Raw genomic sequence first — 20,011 nt, forward strand, 5'->3', positions numbered from 1 at the left:
GGCTAGAGGGAAAGGCAGCTCTAAATGACTATTAGGGTTGGAGAAGTGTCCTCATTGTTTAAGTATGATAATGTCAGATTCCAGTGCAATGCATCCAAAGAACTTGAAATCTGAGGGCTTTTTTTGATGGTGCTATGAAAATATTTGTTCTCTTTTACATTCTCTTTTTTGTTCTCTCTCTCCCTTTTTTTCTTGCTCCTTTTTTTCTCCTTTCTCTTATTCTCCCCCTCTTCCTCTTTCTTTCAACAAAGCTTTGTTTTTCTTTTCTTGGTTTTCTAGGTATGTATAATGAAGTTGAGTGTTCTCTTCTCTTAACTGTGTTGATAACATGTGTCCACAATGTGCTATGTGCTTTGTCCTGGCTGCTGCTGGTATCTGCTACCTTGCTTGTAACGTTGTTGTGTGTATAATGTGGTTGTGCCCTCCAGTGTCTGAAGAAAGCCCCTCAGCCAGTGAGTCCGGAGCCCTCCTGTCCCAAGATCCTTCCGCTAAGCCAGTCCTGCTACTTCCCCCCAAAAAAACTGCTGCTTTCCCTGGAGACCATGAGGAGACCCCAGTGAAACAGTTGCCCTTTCTCAAGCAGCCCCCCGCCCTGCCTCCTAAACCCATTGCCAGGATTGCCAACCATTTAACGGGTAAGTAAAGACTATCTCTCGAGGGCCCAGGGCCACCCCCTCCCTTCAAGGGATGGTTCAGTCCCACACAGAGATTTGAATGTATCTCTCCTGGGCAACTGTTCTTCAGAGTGAAGATATATCTCCAAGTGCATCAGTCCCTTGTTTTGGGGGTCTGAATTTGTGCATCAGCATGCACACACATACACCCACTAGTCTCCCACAAGAAGTTAAGGAGCCCCTCCATGTTTGTACCTGTCGGCGTGCGCTTTTGTATTCATGGGAAAAATCCCAAAGTGTTTTCCATTCTGGGTTTATTCCATTTAGCTTTGGAATGTTTACAAAGACAGATTTCTTTTCCCTTTCTATTTAATAGTTGGAGTCTGGCTAGATTTTCCACCTTTCTCTTCAAATTTTGCTCCGAAGGTCTAGTTTTCATATTATGTTTTATCATGAGATTATCTTTCCTCCATTTTTTTAATCCCAGATAGCAAGCTATGATGAAATGCCTCAGGGACTTATATTTTAACAGAGGATAGGCTTCGAAATATAGACCTAAATGTTTTCTACATTTTCATTTTTAAGTGCTACTTAATGAATGTGTCTACAATTATTAAAATACTTGAGTAGAGAAATTAACTGTGCTTCACTAATGAATAGGAAGATCACTTTATGGTGTAGGAATGGGGTGTAATTGGTGGGGAAAAAAGACTTCTGAGAGTTGTTTTCACACTGTTGATGAGACTGCTTTATGTAGGTATAATCCCTTGTCAGAAAAAGCCAAGAACTTTTTTTTACAAATAGTATCTAAGCAACTCCCTGCAATTTTTTTACATAAATTAAGCTGGAGGAGGACAATATTCACTTATTCTACAGATGGAATAAACTGAGATGCAGAAAAATTAATTGATTTTTTTAGACCAATAGCAACTCACCAGAAAAGCTAGCATCATTTGCCCATCTGTTTCCCAGCTTCTTGCTCAGGATGCCATTCAGAAGGGCAGAATGGTACTCCAAAAGTACTGAACTTCCTTCAAGAGGCTATTTTTTTTCTACAATTATAACTCATTTTATATAATAGCAGTATTCCCCAAAAGTTGCATGAGCCAAATTTCATTGATTGATTTGTCAGACAGATATTTAGCATCTATATGATAGTAAATGGCTGAGACAAGATACAAAATGCATTGTGGCATAGTCAGGAAGACTGGCTGTAAGTTCTGTCTCTGATACTGTTGACTGTGTGATCTTGGGCAAGTCACTTGACATCTCAGTGGCCCCCGAGGAATACTCAGGCAGGGGTTCTTAACCTTTTTGTGTGTTGTGGACCCCTTTGGCAGTTTGGCGCAGATTGTGAACTGCTTCTCAGAATAATGCTTTTAAATATATAAAATAAAATATGTAGGTTTGCAAAGAAAACCAATTATATTGACATAATTATTTAAATACTAAAATAAAAACCTTTACAGATCTCCCCTCCCCCAGTATAATGTGCATTGTTATTTTTATTCCAAAATTTTCCCACAGCAGTGAAATCATCAGTTTGGAATAAAAAAAAACATTAAAAAAATATTTCATCACACTATGATAGGCACTAAAATTTTGCAGAACAGCCCCTGCCTTCCACAAGCTAGATGGGGATATGACATTCAGACAAGAAATAGTTAAGTAAGGATATAATGTAGTATTTGATGAAATCCTTAAGTGAGTGATAAACACAGTGCATATTAGTAATTGAGAGAAGAAGGAGACTTCTGTGGGCTAGAAAAATTATGGGAGGCATTATAGAAGAGTTAGTTGGGCTTCTATCCAGGCCTTGAAATCTACATGGGATTTGGCTAAGTACAGAGGAGGAAAATGGACATTCTAAAAGAAGACAACAGCTTTGAGTTAGGAATAAGCATTTCATCCTCCAAGGACAACGGAGATACTGGCTTGGCTGTTGAAGGATGTATGTTGGGGAGTAATGCAAGCTAAGTTTTGTTAATAGGATGCATCCAAATTATGGAGAGTCCTGACTTCGAGCCGAAATAATTTGGACTTTGTCCTGCACTGCTCCTATATCCCAGGAGACCACTGGAGTTTTCCAGTCAAGGGAATAGCATGATGAAAGTGATTTAGAAAGATGAAATCTGAACAAGTGAGAGACTAGAAGCAGGGATACCAGTTAGCATGGGAAGCTATTCTGGGCAGAATGCCTAGAAGTGGCAGTGGGGATGAAAAAGAAGGAACTGATTAGAAGTGAAAGAACCATTTCAAAGGAAGAATCAACAGGACTTCCTGGCTGAATTATGCTCTCATTTATTCTGTCTTGCAAATTCATATTTTTGTTCATTGGACTTTTGTAAATGTAGGGACATACATTTACTCTAAGTACAAGCCCTGGAGAAAGACAGGTGTTGACAGTGATTGTTCTGGTGCACACAGATCATCTTTGAAGTAAGAAAGGGAATAGGGACAAATAAATTAGCCCCAAGTCTCCAGCCTAATTTATTCTTCCCCAGGAATAGCAAGTTGTTATTGTCTGTAAACTCTACCTCTACATACCCAGCCTTAATGAACCAAGACATTTAAAGGGTAATAGGCTTATCCTAATGTTCTCAGCAGCCTTTAGAAATATGGTGGAGAGAAGATGAGGGAGGAGAGAGAGGTGTTTACATGTGGTCTGTCTCATGCTATCCTTTTGGGTTTTCACTTAATTAGACTTGCATAATCTATGTAAGTGAGCAATCAATCATAATGAATCAGTATCACCATGAGGCAACTACATTAACCCTATTCTGTTGCTAATTACTCCAGAGACATCTGCAGGTTGTGAGTGAAAGAATTAATAAAGTACGGATTCTGGAACTCTATATAGAGACTCATAACTTCTCCAGGGTGTGTTTGTGTTTTCAGTGTCTACTATTCTAGTGACATTTTTGAAAAGGGGACAGAGGACAGATTAAGAGACACCAAGCATGACTAATGGAGAGTGACAGTGGTTAATGGTCTGGTAGTGTTCTGGAGGAAATGTGTTCCTGGAATGGTTTTCATTCTAGGTATGTGACCAATGAGAGGAGGACAGAAGTATCTCTGAGATTTGGCTCTCTTTTCCATTTGGTCCTGAAAATGATGATAATAGAAATGGGAGCACTTTTTCTTACCAGTTTCCTCTATATTCTTCACCCAAGTGGAGAGGAGCTCCTCTTTCCCAACCCTTTGCCCTTCCTCACCTTATTGACCCTAACTCCCCTCTCTTTTTATTTAAAAAAAAATTGGGGGTCTGGGTTGTTAGCAGTGTGAAGAATTCCCTCCACTGATACAGGTCAGCAACTCATCTGTTATTTCTGTTCTAGAGATTTGCCCTGGGGAATGGAGAGGTTAATGCTCATGGTCATGCAGTCAGTGTACATCAGAGTCAACACTAGAACTCAGGTCTTTCTGAAAGCAAAGCTTTACCGTGACTGAATCGGTGGATGCTTTTCTCCAAAACTTAAAAACCTCCCCCTTCCATTTGTTTTTGGACTCCAGACAAACAGTATACAGTCCTTTAAAAAAGAAAGTGTTCTGGTAGTGCTCAGCCTTGTTGGGCTGCGAAAAGAAGGAATTTTGCTGTGTTTGAATTTTAAAGAAGATTTTTCCTGATTACAGGCCTGTAAGGTTCAGGAACAACAGCTGAGAAACAGGGACAAATCACATGGGGAACACTTGGCTGCAATTAGAAAAAAACAGCTATGGAAGGAAACCACCGTGGATTCTTGTAAACAAGGGCTTTGGGTAATGTGGACCTGCCCAGGGCTGAGCTGTGCTCTCTATACATGGACACTTACTGTATTATCAAAACTTGGTTGATTGCCAATTATAATGTTAACTACAAATTTGCCTGACAAGAAGTCTCTTTAGCTTCTAGTATTTCTAACTCCAGCATTTAAGTGTGTTTAATGAGAATCTGTCACCCAAGTCTCATTAAACCAGAGGTTATGTTCTAATGTGTGATAGATAGATAGATAGATAGAGATAGAGATATATGTCTCAAATTATGTGGCATTGTCACGGTTACATGGTCAAATTTACACATTTAGCGTTTTTTCTTCTTTCTTTCCTTCCTCCCTCCTTCCCTTCTCTTCTCTCCTTCCTTCTTTCCTTCCTTTCTTTTCCTTTCATTCTTTCTTCCCTCTCTCCCGGTTTCTGCCTCCTCTTTCCTTCTTTTCTCTTATTTTCCCCCCTCTTCTTTTTCTCAGACACTAGGTCCCGTCCAACCCCAAAAGTCTGTGCTTCTCCACTCTGCCCCCGGAAGACATATCCCAATTATCTCAGCCTCTTCATTATCAGCCAGTACCACACTGTAACAGAGAGAGGAAAGGTAGAAGTTGGGCCACTGGACCCTGAATTTTACCCCTTCTTCAATAGGATAATCAGAAGGATTCTTTATATGCAGCTTCCTAAAAGCCTTGGCATAATCCACAATTGTCTAGTAAGACACTGTCAGCAAGACCAAAGCCTCAACCCCAAATAAAATACACTGATACTTCCTAGTCTAATACCAAAATGCACATCTATTAAAAATATTGACTATAAATTATAATTCTGCCCTTTATCACTTAACCCTAATGATTCAGATACAACCTAACCTCCCTTTGCTATAGGACTTTATTGGATTGGGTCAAACCAGAATCCCAATGCCAGAAATTACCCTTAAAAGTTGGGAACCAACTCACAGCTCAAGCCTATTTGTGCAACAAAGAGAATAGAGACACAAGAGGGAAAGGCAGTGTTTTCTGCTTTGGACTATTGCCCAGAAGAAAGGGAGAATGAAGTTAATCCTACCCAGTCCAGGCACCCATGAGGAAGAGAGGCATGCATGATGTTTCTTCAGTTTAAATAACTTCAGAAGCATTTTGTGCTTAACACTCCAGTTGTTAAACAACCTCACATATCCATAGTCTCAGGGTCATATTCTGCATTCTACCCGAAGGTGCTTTTCAGCCAATTTCTTGTCTGGCTAGGTCACACGTAAGATCATGGTTTCTATCTATGCTCCAAGTTCAGCTTAACTAGAGGTACCAAAGGCCAAATATGATTTAGAAAGATCGATAAACCTGTCCTTCTGATCTAATCACCCTGGCTGGAAAGTGCCTTCTTTCTCAAGTATATTATAGTGATAAAAAAAAATGTGATGGGAGGAGAGACACACCTATTATGACATCACCACAAAGGACTAGAGACTCTCAGCTGTGGATCAATAATGATATTATTACCATGTTAATAGGAAAGGCTGGCTGTGGGGAAAGAGTAACGGTTATCCTGGAAGCCCCTGAACATAAAAATGCTTTCTTGTGATCCAGAAAACTTAGTTTGAATTTTTCTAGTGAGTTTGCTTTTCAAGTTTTGCTTTTTGAGCTTGCTTTTTCTCCCCTCAAAATGCAGAAGATAAGTTAATACCTTGGATGTATCAGAACTACATGTGGACTTCCTAATGGCTAATCCTGAGTTAAAGCCCACAGGCTTTCTTAAAACTCTGGCCTATATTGTCAGAACCGGGATGGATATGGATCTACTAAGTAAGTCAAGCCAAAATAGCTTGCTTTTTTAGACAGAATAATTGTTAGTAAATCAGAAGCATGACATAGACATAGAGAGAGTCTTGATTTCAGCCAGAAAATTGAGAAAACATCCATGAAAGGATGTGCTATATGTTGAACTGAATGAACTGAAGTAGATTAGATGATCGTACAATGAGGTCTGAGAAAGGAATAAACATTTATATAGAACCTGCTAGGTACCAGGTACCATGCTAAGTGCTTTACAAATATTATCTGATTTAATCTTCACAACATCCCTGAGAGGTAAATGCTCTTATCATCTACATTTTACAGTTGAGAACATTGAGGCAAACAGAGGATGAGTAACTTGCCCAGGGTCACACAGCTAAGGCTGGGATCGAACTCAGATCTTTCTGGCTCCAGATCCAGTGCTCTATCCACTAATGCCAAATTGCCTATAAATTTAGTTTTGCACTTACTAAAAACAATAACAGGAGAGTTATTGATCCGTCTGGAGGGAGGTCTGTCAAGTGCCATAGGGCTCTATCCTTGAATCAATCATGTTGAACATTTTTATTAACCACTTGTAAAAAAAAAAAACAGAAGACTTAATTATCAGATTTACAGTTAAGAAAAAAAAAAGAAAGATGAGAGAGAAAGTTACCACTATAAATGGCTACCACCATCAAAATTCAAAACAGTCTCTGCAGGTTGGACTCTGAGCTTAAACCACAATAGCAACACCAATAACAACATTACCTTGAAAGGGACGAATGTAAAGCCATGTAGATAAGGTCTTTTTTTATTCAATTGCAAAAGTACGAGATTGATCAGACCAGGCTCAGCAGCAGCTCAACGTAAAAAACATCTGAAGAATTCACGTCATCACAAAGTTGAAACGAGCCATTAGTGTAATGTGATTATTGAGAAAAATAACAAAATCTAAGACTGCATAGTCCAAATGGAAGAAGGGTTCCCTGTAGACCAGGCTCTTTTTGTGTCATAGACCCCTTGGCAATCTGGTGAAAGCTATGGACTCCTCGGAATAATGATTTTAAGTGCATGAAATGAAATACATAAGATTACAAAAGAAACCAAATATATTGAAATACAATTATAAAAAAGTTTTTAAAGTAACATGACAAATACCAGGCTCAGAACTCTTGCTATGTGGTGAGGCCCTCCCCAATTCTCCTGTGTTTGGATGACATTGTGTTGATTACATCCAGACTCAAAACACTGTAGAACATTCTAAATTAAATCCTTGATCACTCAAAAGAATCTAGCCTAATAATACACATAAGAAAAGCTAAGGGACTGAAGAATGCTAGCTGTCCAAACCATGTCAGGAAATTAAACAGATAGCCCAGAGGGCTCTTACATACCTTGGACAGACTATGGATGGTCACTGAATTGGTCTCACAATGCAGGAGAAGAATGGGAAGGGCTTTGGGAAATTGCTTAGTGTTTAATGGTCTGAAGCTTCACTCTAAAACCAAGGGTTTTTAGCATCATCATTCTTCTGATGATGCCATATGACTGTGAGTCATGGAATGCCAAAGTCTTCAAGGAATTAAAATTGCAGGAAACCTAAAGAGTAATGGAGACATGAATAAACTCTAACAGCTTACCAATGAAGAAAGAAAGAAAGAAAGAAAGAAAGAAAGAAAGAAAGAAAGAAAGAAAGAAAGAAAGAAAGAAAGAAAGAAAAGGAAGGAAGAAGGAAAGAAAGAAAGAAAGAGAAGAAGGAGGAGCAGGAGGAGGAGGAGGAGGAGAAAAAGAAGAAGGAGGAGCCAGAGGAGGAGGAGGAAGAAGAGGAGAAGGAGAAGGAGAAGGAGAACAAGAACTATGATCAGAGAGATAGCAGCCTGGAGAGATAGGTTAACTGCTCATGCAGCAAAGGCGAGAGATAACTGGTGTTGTAGCCTAGGTGTGGCATCCATGTAATATTAATAATAAGAAATTTAGAGGACTCCAAGCAAGTTGAGTGGACTTCCTACAGAGGACTTATTGGATGATACGAACAAGAGTCATGTAATATGAGAAGGTATAAATGCTTGTAATCTGTACCACTGGAGAGAGTACCCATTTCAGTGAGGTCACTAAACCACCAACATATTGAAGTAATATTCAGAGTATGGGAACCAGTAGGCCCTCTTTACTCTGAATTGGTCAGACGATATCTAGAGAGTTGTGTTTGATTCAGGAATCATATTTAATGAGAGATATTGACACATTGGAATGTATCCAGGGAAGAATAGCCAAAAAATAAATAAAAATTTAAATTAGCCAGGTTTGATTTGGAGGTGAAATGATACACTCATAAGTGATTGAACAGTTATTGAAACAAGGGTAACGTAGCCTACTATAGAAAGGCTAGGCAACAAGGATACAGTGGCACTTAGCTTCTATAGGCATGACCCCTCTTGTTTCCATATGGAAGCTTGTGAGTGACCAGCAAGAAAGGGTACGGTGAGTCAAGTGGTCTTCAGACATCCACCAGGTTAGAGGGGACCCTGATTCTGTGTGAGTGGAACTTTCATGCTTATAAGTGATCAGGATTCTGCCCCAAGGGAGGCAGGGATCTGAACAAATTCCCATTGGGTGGCAACGGTGAGGGGGAGAACCTTGGTAGACCAATAGGTCCTATCACAACTAGGATTGTAAGTGATCCAGAAACCATGTCATTACGAAGAGAGGCTGAAAGAAAGAACTTGGTGAACTTGGGGTGGGGGAGGGGAACAAAGGGAAGATGATAGCTATCTTCATGTGTTTGAAGAGCTGTCTTACAGAGGAAAAGAAGTGCTTGTTCTCTACTGCTTATGAAGACCGGTAGACTTATTTATTTCGGCTCATCATAGGATAGGTCTAAATTCTAACAACTTAAGCTTTTTGAGAGAGGAAATTCTCCATTGCTGAAAGAACTCAGGTGGGAAGATAAATGACTGATGGGCAGGGTTCTATAGAAAGAACTTTTTGCACTGTGTGAGAGAGAGATTAAACAAGATGGTCTCAGAGGTTCCTTCTAGTTCTAAATGCTATGATTTTCTAATGTATGTTACTAGCTATGGAGAAATCTGGGTTGCCCCATATTTTCTAGTGTGACCTATTTGCCCTCTTTGGGCATCTAGGTAGCACAGTGGCCTGGAGTCAGGAAGACTCATCCAAGCTAAATTCAAAACTGGCCTCAGACACTTAGCAGCTGTGTGACCCTAGGCAAGTCATTTAACACTGTTTGCCTCAGTTTTCTTATCTGTAAAATGAGCTGGAGAAAGAAATGCAAACTAGTCCAGTATCTTTGCCAAGAAAATCCCAAATGGAGTCACAAAGAATAGGACACAACTGAAAAATGACTAGATAACAGCATTTGCCCTCTTAAACCTGAAAAAAACACAAACTTTATGACAAATAATTACAAATTAATTATGTGTCATTTCAGTTACAAAGTGCTTTATCTCATTACCTCATTTGATCCTCACAATGACCACTGTGAGGAAGGTAGTTCATGTATTGTTGACCTCATTTTACACATAAGGAAACTAACATATTAAGAGCTTAAATGACTAGATAACCTCCCAGCGCTCACTCTCTCTCTGTGTCTCTCTCTGTCTTTCTGTCTCTCTCTGTCTCTCTCTGCCTCTCTCTATTTCTTTCTCTCTCTCTCTCTCTCTCTCTCTCTCTCTCTCTCTCTCTCTCTCTCTCTCTCTGTCTGACTCTCCTTGGTAATACTGTTTGTTTTTCAAAAGCATTTAAGTTCTCATTCAGAGTCAAACCCATAGCCCATCCAGGCCAATATTCAAGTTCTAAATATTATAATAATAACTAGCATTTACATAGTGCTTTTCAGATTCACAAAGTACTTTACATGTTATTTCATTTATTCCTCATAACCCTAAAGGGAGGTGCTATATTATTAGCCTCGTTTTACAAGGTAGGACACCAAAACAGGCAGAGTTTAAATCATTTTGCCCAGGCTTATACAACTACCAAGTGCCTGAGGCAAAATTTGAACTCGGGACTTCCTGAGTCCAAGCCCAGCTCTCTATCCCCTGTGCTAAGCAGATGCTCCTGTAGCCATATGGAATATGCTAGAGGAAGAAATGGTAACCACCCAGATAACACTCTCAAGACATTAGGTGTAGAGACTTGTGGTAAAGTTCAGGAAAAAAGCCCACGATCTGGGTTCAAATATTTGTTCTACCACTACCTGACTGACTTTGAAAAAGTTAGTAATTTCTCTGTAAAATGAATAGACTTAGATGACTGCTCAGGCCCCATCCAATTCTAAATCTATGTAATCATATATCTATGGTATGTTGGACAGAGGACCAGACTGGAAGCTTGTTTTTCAGTCATGTCCATTTCTTGGGGTTTTCTTGTCAAAGATACTGGAGCAGTTTGCCATTGCCTTATCCACCTCATTTTACAGGTGAGGAAACTGAGGCAAACAGAGTTAAGTGACTTGCCCAGGGTCACACAGCTGGTAAGTATCTGAGGTTGGATTTGAACTCATCTTCTTGACTCCAGGGCCAACACTCTATCCACTGCACCACCTAGCTGCCCAAAATGGAAATTAGAAAACCTGTATTCTAGTCTTGTCCCTGACACTAAATGGCTGTATCACCTAAGATAAAATATTTAATCTCTCTGGAACCAGATGAACTCTAAAGTCCTTCCAAATATAAAATTCTATGGTTTCCTATCTTCCTTTAATAATGTGTTTTAATTCTAACATCCACAAATCTAAAATTTTTTTAAGAATTTATTTGTCCTTTCATCCTATAAAACTCTTGAATAATGAATTCTCTAAACTTAAAGCTGCTATAAGGGGTGGAACTTTCTTTTATGACCTACATTTTACTTCTTTCCATTTCCAAAGGGGTATCCCCTGCTTCTAGTAGTCTGGGATTGGGTAAGACTTCTGTGCTTGTTCTAAACACATTTGTCATGATTTTATTAGCTTTGCTCCATCCCAGTCACTGCCTGTTCAGACTGATAATTCCTCCTCATTTTAGTCTGTCCACACAAAGCATTGTTCTCTCTGATCTACCCCATCTCTTCAGTCATTACAGCTAACCACATCTGTGCTTTCTCTCCATCTCATGTCTGCCCAGAGTCACAGGCTGATAATAGGACAGGCAAATTTGGTAATCCATTTAAGATACAAACCATCCCTACCTCTCTTGCCACCATATGGAGCTACTTCCTTCCCTGTCCCTTGCCCAGAAATGCCTACCAAAAAACTGTAAAGATAATGCTATCATATGTTCTGATGTGTATAATTAACAAAATCATAAGGCTGTTGCTGGTCAGTGGGTTATTACTTGTGAAAAAGGGCAGCTTCTGGATTATTGGTTGTTCAGTTGTGTCTAACTCATCATGATCCCATGGACTACATCACACCAATGTTGTCCTTGGGGTTTTCTTGGCAAAGATACTGAAGTAGTTTGCCATTTCCTTCTCCAATAGATAAAGCAAACAGAGGTTAAGTGACTTGCCCAGGGTCACACAGCTAGTAAGTGTCTGAGATCGAATTTAAACTGACTCCAGGCCTAGCACTTTATCCACTGAGCCTCCTAGCTGCCTCTGACTTAACAGGGAGCACTAAATTCGTGTTGTGTGAAATAACAGCTAGGTAATGCAGTGGATGTCATGCTGGACCTGAAGTCGGGAAGTCTTGGGTTTAAATCTGATCTCAGATTTACTGGCTTTGTGACCCTGAGCAAGTCACTTAACTTCAGTCAGCCTCAGTTTCCTCATCTTTAAAATGGGATAATAATAGCACCTACCTTCTAGGGTTTTGAAAGGACAAAATGACGTTTGTAAAGTATTTTGTGCTATTTAGTAATAGTAAATAGTGCTATTTAATATCACAAAATAGTAAAAGTGCTATTTAAGTGCTAGCTATTGTCATTAACAATAACAATTATAATAAAATATATAACTTTCTTTATTAGTGCTCTATCCAAGAGTGCGCTAGTACGTGTTTAATAACCAGCTCTCCAGGAAAATAAATTAATTACATGGACTTTTTAGTTTAATCTGCATTAACATTTTTCCGTAATTCTTTTAAATCTAGAAAATCAACCAAACAATAAATCAAGCTCCGATTTATAGTGTTTGATGAGTTCCAAGATGTAAATGCCTACACTAAAAATGTAATATTTGGATCTCCAAGTTGGTCTAAGCTGGCTCTAGCTCCACCCCATTTTACCACCCTGTTCCTGGTGGGGGGAGGGGAAGGAAGCACATTCAACAAATTTTACTTCCATATACATTTGATTGACAAATTGAATACCCTAGACTATAATTAAAACCATCTCCTAAATGATGATGACCTATCATCCTGAAAGATTCAATGTAGGAATATGCTGTTCCAATAAGTAATAAGATCCCTTTCACTGAGAGTTTTCAAATGAAGTCTGGGATGACCACTAGTCAGGGATAGTATAGAGAAGATTCATGATTTACATAGGGGTTGGGTAAGAAAAGGCGAGTTTTCTCAGATTCTGAGAGCTTATAATTCTATTAGAATTAGGGGACAGAACACTGGACTTGGGGTCCAGTTCAAATCCCCCCTCCCATACTTAGTATCTATGTGACCACAGGCAAGCTACTGAACCAAATCTAGTTTGTCAGTCTGTAAAATGGGCATAATACCACCTACAATACCTACTTATAGTGAAGCTGAAAGGCTTACATTAGTAAATGGTACATGGAAAGTGCTTTACAAACTTTAAGGTGCAACGTAAATATCAATTGTTTAATGTCTTCCTTTGGTTGGAACAATCTGACTCAGTGTTTGAGGGAAGTGGAGCAATTTTGCAGGCTTTAATTCTGCCTCTACTGGTACCTGGCACCTGATACACCCTGTTGCAATCTTCCTAGCCTTCAGTGCTTCCATCTTCTAGATACAGGCTAAACATTGGAGCTGCAGCCAGTGACTGATGCAGAAGTATAGCCTGGCTGGTCATCGTAACCCTGAGTGCCATTCCACTGAGGAAGGGCTCATAAGCCACTATCAAGTTAGTTAGAAATGGTCTTTTACAGCCAGGACACAGAACAATCCTCATTCTGGAAGGTGTGAGGAGAGACAACGGAGGCATAATAATTTTATCTTAAATAATTTGGTGTGTTTGCTACAATCCAGGAGTGTAGGAGACTGATGAAGCAATCTAGGCTTTTCATTTCACTCTTCAAGTTGGCAGCACAGGCAGTGTCATAGTTAGAAAATATAGCCCTCGTGGGGTTTTTATCACCCTGTAAAACACAGTTTGGGTTTATTTTCCCTGTTTTCTAGAACAGGAGGTTTTGTTTGCTCTCCTCCATCAACACAGACATTTTTATGAATATACTGAGTCTTGCTCAGTATCACTGCAGAGGACTCATCTATTTTCCATAAATCCTCAAGCCAGGTTTGTGTTTCTTCTCTTGTCACTGTCATCATCATTAATAATGCCAGGATTATGAGTGCACAGTATTCCACATCAATCAACCAATGAATACTGTATCTATTGAGTTTAAGACCCTGTGTTCTCAGTGACCTCATCTGACCTTCAGAATAGCCCTTCACAGTACATAGATTAGATATGATTGTCCCTATTTCAGAGGTAAGTAATCTGAGACCCAGAGAAGATGAGACTTGCCCAAATGGCTAGTGGCAGAGCCAGGATTAGTATTTAGGTGACAGAGTCAAACACAGATCATTAATCATGGAAGGATCCTTAGAGATTGTCTCATCCAGCTCTACTACTTGACAGATGAGAAAATGAAGATAAAACCAGTTCAAGTGACTTAACCCTTCCCTTGGATCCATGTCTAGTGCTTTTTTTTTCTACTATGCCTCCTTTCAGTAGAAATACTCTATCAGAAAAAATGCATCACATTTATACCTCCAAACCTAAGCCATTTTTCTACTCTTTTATTTTAAGGGTTGGTTGCAAACATTGAAACTTGTCAATATGTACCACCTAGAATCATTGAAGCTGTACTTATCAATTCATTAGAAAAGACTAGACAGTGGATTGATAGAAAGAGTGTTAGACTGAGTGTCAGAAGACAGTTCTAGTTCAAATTCTGCCATTAATTAGCTGTGTGACCTTGGAATGTTCTGGGCATCAGCTTCCTTGTCTGTGACAAGACTTCCTTGTATTTCTAGCCTCCTATGAATTCTCCAACTGAGTTTATTTTTACTGACCTTTATATTATGTAATATATTTAACTAAAGACCTGGCTCAATGCTTCATCAAACCAGGACCTTGAGCCTGGATTCTCAAAGGCTAGGTCAGTGGAAGGCAGGTTAAAGAAATGGTTGCAACTAAGCTGGAAAGACTTGGAGCCTGAGACTGGTGATGACTATTCATCCCAATGAAAATCAGCATAGCCAAGTGGTGAGAAGCTCATGACCAGTGAGTTCACTGCCAAGTGATAATTTGGTCGCACCAGCTCATGATTATGTATTTAGGTTAGAAGGTTTGTAAAATTCATGGATAGAATGTGTACCCACCCTAAGAGATACCACCTCTTTTGAAATATACACATGAGCACCTTTTGTTTTGCACACAGTAAGCCTTTAATAAATGCTGTTTCATTGGTTCATCCATTCATGGTATAGCCAGAATGTTTCCTCACCAATCACTAACTTCAGTCTTGGCAGTCTAGAAGGGAAAGATATTTGAACAGATAGACCCTCACAGATGTGGCAAAGGCTGTTTATATAGAATCAAGGTCAGGCCACCTGCTTCATAATGTATTTGTGCATTTAACAATGCATCATACAGGGTGTTGTGTGCTTTTCCTGGAAAGAATAAGGTAGTAGCAGAGTTCCTAGAGGGTCTGTACTTGGCTATTCAGTCCTCCGATGATTTCATTGATGTTGGGAACTCTTTATTAGAAACCCCATAAGCTTTTGTCTTACTCATCTGATGATATTTTCATAAAATCACAGCACCTAGTCCCAAACTAAGCCATCCAATTAGAGGGAGACTCACTACATCCCATGGCATACAATTGTACTTTTGCGTAGCTCTAATTGTTAAGAAATTATTTCATTTATTGAGCCAAAATCTGCCTCTCCTTAACCTTTATCCACTGCCCTTGGTTTTGTTCTTTGAGAAAAAAAGACCAAATCTAATATTTATTCCTCAGGAAAACCCTCAAATAATTGAACAGAACCGTCTTATCTTCTTAGGTCTTCTCTTCTCCAGGCAAAATGTTCCTTATTCCTTTACACAATGCCCAGGTAGCATAGTTTTGTGTCTGTTCACCCTATCAACCTGTCTCCTCTGGATGTGCTCCAACTTGTTAATGTCTTTCGATATCCTTACTAAGGGGTATGTGGGGTGTTCAGGGGGATTAGCACCTCTGGTGAGAAAATTTGCCAAGCCCTTTTCAGGGCTGCTTATCCACTTTTCCTGTCCACCTTTCATCCGACTCTCACCTGTGGCTTCAAGAAGCTATAGCACGCACAGCAGCAACACTCCAGTAAATCCATCAGGTTGAGGGTAACCAATAAGCCTCATATCCATTGGTGAGTTAGAGAAATATCTACCTCAACCATGTGAATACTTCCTCTCAAGGAATGAGCAGATGAGAACAATTTGTTCCAAAGGCCATGAAAGTGGCTGAAGCAGGTACTGTGGAGTGCTTAGAGCTTGGTCAAACATTGAAGACACCATGGTCATCCACCGCATCCTGGGCCATCACCAATCATCCTGACTTTTGTCTTACCACTGGGCTTGGATGACTCTGAAAGAGACAGTGAGGCTGATGACTTTGTGCAACTCTGCCTCACTTACATCCAGTTCACTTGCTTGTCAAGACATCACCCCATGATGCCACTGGTCCTCTTTGAAAACAAAAGATGAACAGCAAAATCCTTCCTAAAATATGTTTAAATGAACATCATATCCCAGCAATGATCTAAGCAGGGAAGAGTATAGTGGGACTCTAACCTCCTTTATTCTGGGTCTGTGTTTCCATCACAATTCTATAATATTAAATTCCTCGACTGCTTCAACACAGTGTTGACTCATATTGAATTTGCAGTCCAAAATACATCTACTGAATCTTTATTGCATAAATTATACAACTTCCCCATCCTGTACTCGTGGACTTGATCTTTTGAACCCAAGTATAAGACCTTACATTTGTCCACATTCAACTTCCTCTTCTTAGATTTACCCTATTGTTCAAGTCTTTTAAGAATTTTTCGGATCCTGATCGTCTTCTGCTGTTAGCTATCCCTCCCAGCTATGTGTCATCTACAAATTTGATAAGCATGTAATCCATGCTTTCATCCAAGACACTGAAACAAATATTGGATTCAGTAGAGCTAAGGATAGAATCCCATGATGTTTCACCAGAGATTTCCCCATTTAACAAATTCATTTCCTCCACAAATATTTATTAAGCCCATTTTATATATAGAACCTTGTACTGGGTACTTGAGGGAGAGCTGAGGTAAGATCCAATCCGACAACTCTCACAAGGTTTTTAGTATAATTTTTGATGTCAACCTATTAATTATAACTATCTGGGTTTAGTAATTTAGCCAGTTTGTAACCTAGCTAAGTATACTATCATTAAGCCTATATCTATCTTTTATACAGAAATACAATGAGAGACTTAAACAAATGATTTGCTCAAACCTAGGGTACTGTGCCTGTGACTTTTCCTTTTAGTCCAGTCTAGTAAACCTACCAAAAAGGGAAATGAGATTATTCTGGTAAGATACATTCCTTTATAACCCCATTCCGGTATATAGTGATCTCCTTTTCCTTTTCTAAGTGTTCACAAAAAGCGTATTTTAAAATATATCCTAACATTTTATTAGGAACCAAAATCAGTCTTGCCAACCTGCAGTCTGAAGAATCCACCTTTTTTTCACTTTTTGAAAATATTTGCCTATCTCCCATTCATATGGCACTTTTCCCTTTCTGTGGTTCTTTAAAAATCAAGAGTCACGTCACATCAACATGTACTTTTGGTACCCGAGGACATAGCTCATTTAGGCCTCACGACTTGGCTCAATGGATAGTGCGCTAAACCTGGAGTCAGGAATACCTGACTTCAAAATCTGATCTCGGATACTCACTAGCTGTGTGACCCTGGGCAATTCACTCAATCTCTATTTGCATTAATTCACTGGAGAAGGGAATGGCAAACCACTCTAGTATCTTTGCCAAGAGAACCCCATTTGGGGTCGCACAGAATCAGATGTGAATGAACAATAAGTTTTTAAGCTATTAAATTATAAAACTTCACTAGGACTTTTTGAAATACTTTATGAATCTTTTATATATTTGGTTATTTACATATTGTGACACTCATTGAACTGTAAGCTCCTTGAGGGCAAAGGACTGTCTTTTTGCATTTCTTTGTGTCCCTAGAACTTAACACCCTGCCTGGCATGCAGCAAATGCTTAATAAATGCTGTTGACTGACTAGCAATTGAGGCTTGACTTAGATCTCCTTCCCTTATGTGACCATTGTGCAGGTGTACATGGGTGTGAGGCCAGTAGGGTAGTTGCTGTTCCTCATTACAGAATGTACCAGTACAAACCAAGTAGTGATAAGAGCTATGAAGTCAACATCTTTCCTATACAAGCTATCTAAGCACAACTGAACTTTACTCTCAGTTTCTGTTCCCAAAGGACTGTGCCCAAAGGGGGCATCAAGCCATGCAAACCACATAGCAAAAGAGTTTATGTTCTTCTCACTGTCCCTGCTTAGTTTTTGTCATGAAACAGTGGAAAATCCAAAAGAAGGGGACCAAGATGAAAGACAGGAAGAAGAATGTCCGTGGTTTTCTATCATAGTATCGAACCTGGAAAATGGTACCTGAGTATGTTAGTACTTCAGTGGATCTAGGATGTACTCAATGTGGGTGCTCCTCTCAGCGGTGCGCATTAACACCTATCCATAAATTCCCATCCTTTTGGATTCTTGTCCATATCCTCCCATAACCATCCCTAGAAGTTTGCCCAACATGCTCTTCACAATCTGGGGGTGACTCTGGGTTCTCAAAGTCTCTAAATAAGAGTATGTCCAGATAAAGAAGCAGTGTTGTTTAGTGGATAGAGAACTGGCCTCAGTGTCAGGAAGATCTAGGTTCAAGTCTTGCCTATGATACATGCTTGGCTACATGACCTGAGCAAGTCGCTTAACCCATTCATGTCTCCAAATGGTTCTCTGAGAGTATAAGTAGCAGAACAGTTACAGAGAGAATTGGTAGAGAGTTCTCTATACCAATAAAGTCACAGATCCAGACATCCCACCACCCCTCGACTAGGAAAAAAAAAAGCAAAAACCTCCCTCTAATTCAGTCTTGGTGATGATTTCTTGCACATGTTTTGACAGTTCATTTAAATATGTCTGTGGAGCCCATTAGTCAATGATGATACAAAGAGAACTTTGCTGAGTTGAGCAAAACCGCACCCAGAAACTACTATTGGATATGGCTGTACATCAGTGGGTGGAAATATAATGAGTGTTTGTGTATGTGTGTGTGTGTGTGTGTAAGTGAATATGAGTACATCATGCTTGTGTGCATGAGTGCAAGTGTGTGGGTATGATTGCCAGCATGAGGCTACATGACTGCATCGTGAGCGTGTGTGCATGTATGAGATTGCATGTGTGAGTATGCATGTGGTTGGGAGTATTTGTGTATGTGTGTGTGTAGGTGTGTTCCAGGTTGCTCCTTGTGATGAGCTCAACCTAATTCCTAATCACTCCTGACTCTGCACTCAGAGAAACGATTCCTAAGCGCTCCTAGCTGGATCTCCTGCTGGCCAGATTGTTAGGGCTAGGGCTGGCCAAGTCAGAAGTACCAGCTGCCTTGAGAGAGGCAAAGGCAGGCAGGTGCTCCCAACAGGAGGCACGTCCCATCCCACCTGTGGGCTGTTGATTCACCATGGTGCAGGTGCTAAGTTTGGGCTGAAATCACCAAGCTTTAAAGGAGCTGATCATTCTGGTTCAGTTACTACTGAGCATAAGCCTGGAAACAGACAGTGAGACCTAAAGTAACTCTGCCATACACAGCATTACAATACTTTTTTTTTTTTTTAGTCTGTGCCTGTGATACCTTTAAGGTGCTCCTGGGTGAGAAAGCCCCCTCTCCTGGTGCAAATGACAACTGCTCTCCAATTTTGAGCCTTAGAGAATTGCCTGGAAGTACTTGGAGTCTAAGCAGAATTTGAACTCAGGTCTTCCTGACCCCAGGTCCTTCATGCTATCTGTTACACCATGTAGCTGCCTAACCTCTCAGTTGAATAATCTCAACTCAGTCAAGTAGCTTCAACATCTCAGTTTAATGATCAATACTTTAACCATGACTCCCCTGGAAGGATTATACTAGAGACATAAAATAGTCTTAGCCTCATCTCTCCTATCTAGACCATCTCAAATAGTGTTGATTACCTAGCAAAAGTGATGGAGGTCAGTTGGAAAACTGAAAGATCAAAGCTTTAAATCTCAGTTGCCAAATCCTGCTCACTGAAGAGAAATCAGGCAGATGATTGGAGGTTAAAGTCAGTAGCCTTGTGCTCCCTGGGGACAAAAACCTGGACTTATAAGAGATGGCTGAAGTGTCTCCCTCCCTGCCTCTCTCTCAATGTGAGTTTCCAACATCTCAAGGCCAGTGCATATGTATGAGGACAAGTGATCCAGCCAAGTATGGATCTGATCATCGGGGCTCATGGATCCTAGCAGCTGGTGATGTTTCACCTCATTCTCAAAGACGTGGGAGACAATGAGAGTACTACGCCTGATGAGAGAAGCTCCCTGGGGTCTGATCTAATCCTGCCTGCTATGGAAGATCCCTGGAAGAGCAAAATGGAGCATGAAATGAGAAAGAGATTTAGATTTGTGCTA

The 20,011-nt window shown here is 40.0% G+C and overlaps 1 protein-coding gene across 2 annotated transcripts in view; it reads left to right on the forward strand.

The window, feature by feature from the left end:
- The window catches only part of LOC118852104 (phosphatase and actin regulator 1), a 250,220-nt gene that overhangs the window by 140,370 nt on the left and 89,839 nt on the right, over positions 1 to 20,011 (forward strand). The window contains exon 4 of one of the 2 annotated variants that reach the window (XM_036761771.1): positions 429 to 635. The exons of the other annotated variant lie outside the window; for it this stretch is intronic. Within the exon in view, the coding sequence (XP_036617666.1) occupies positions 429 to 635 (207 nt within the window). The remainder of the gene's footprint in view (positions 1 to 428; positions 636 to 20,011) is intronic. 2 annotated transcript variants of the gene reach the window in all.

The sequence above is a fragment of the Trichosurus vulpecula genome, chromosome 1, assembly GCF_011100635.1.
Source record: "Trichosurus vulpecula isolate mTriVul1 chromosome 1, mTriVul1.pri, whole genome shotgun sequence".
Classification (NCBI taxonomy): Eukaryota; Metazoa; Chordata; class Mammalia; order Diprotodontia; family Phalangeridae; genus Trichosurus; species Trichosurus vulpecula.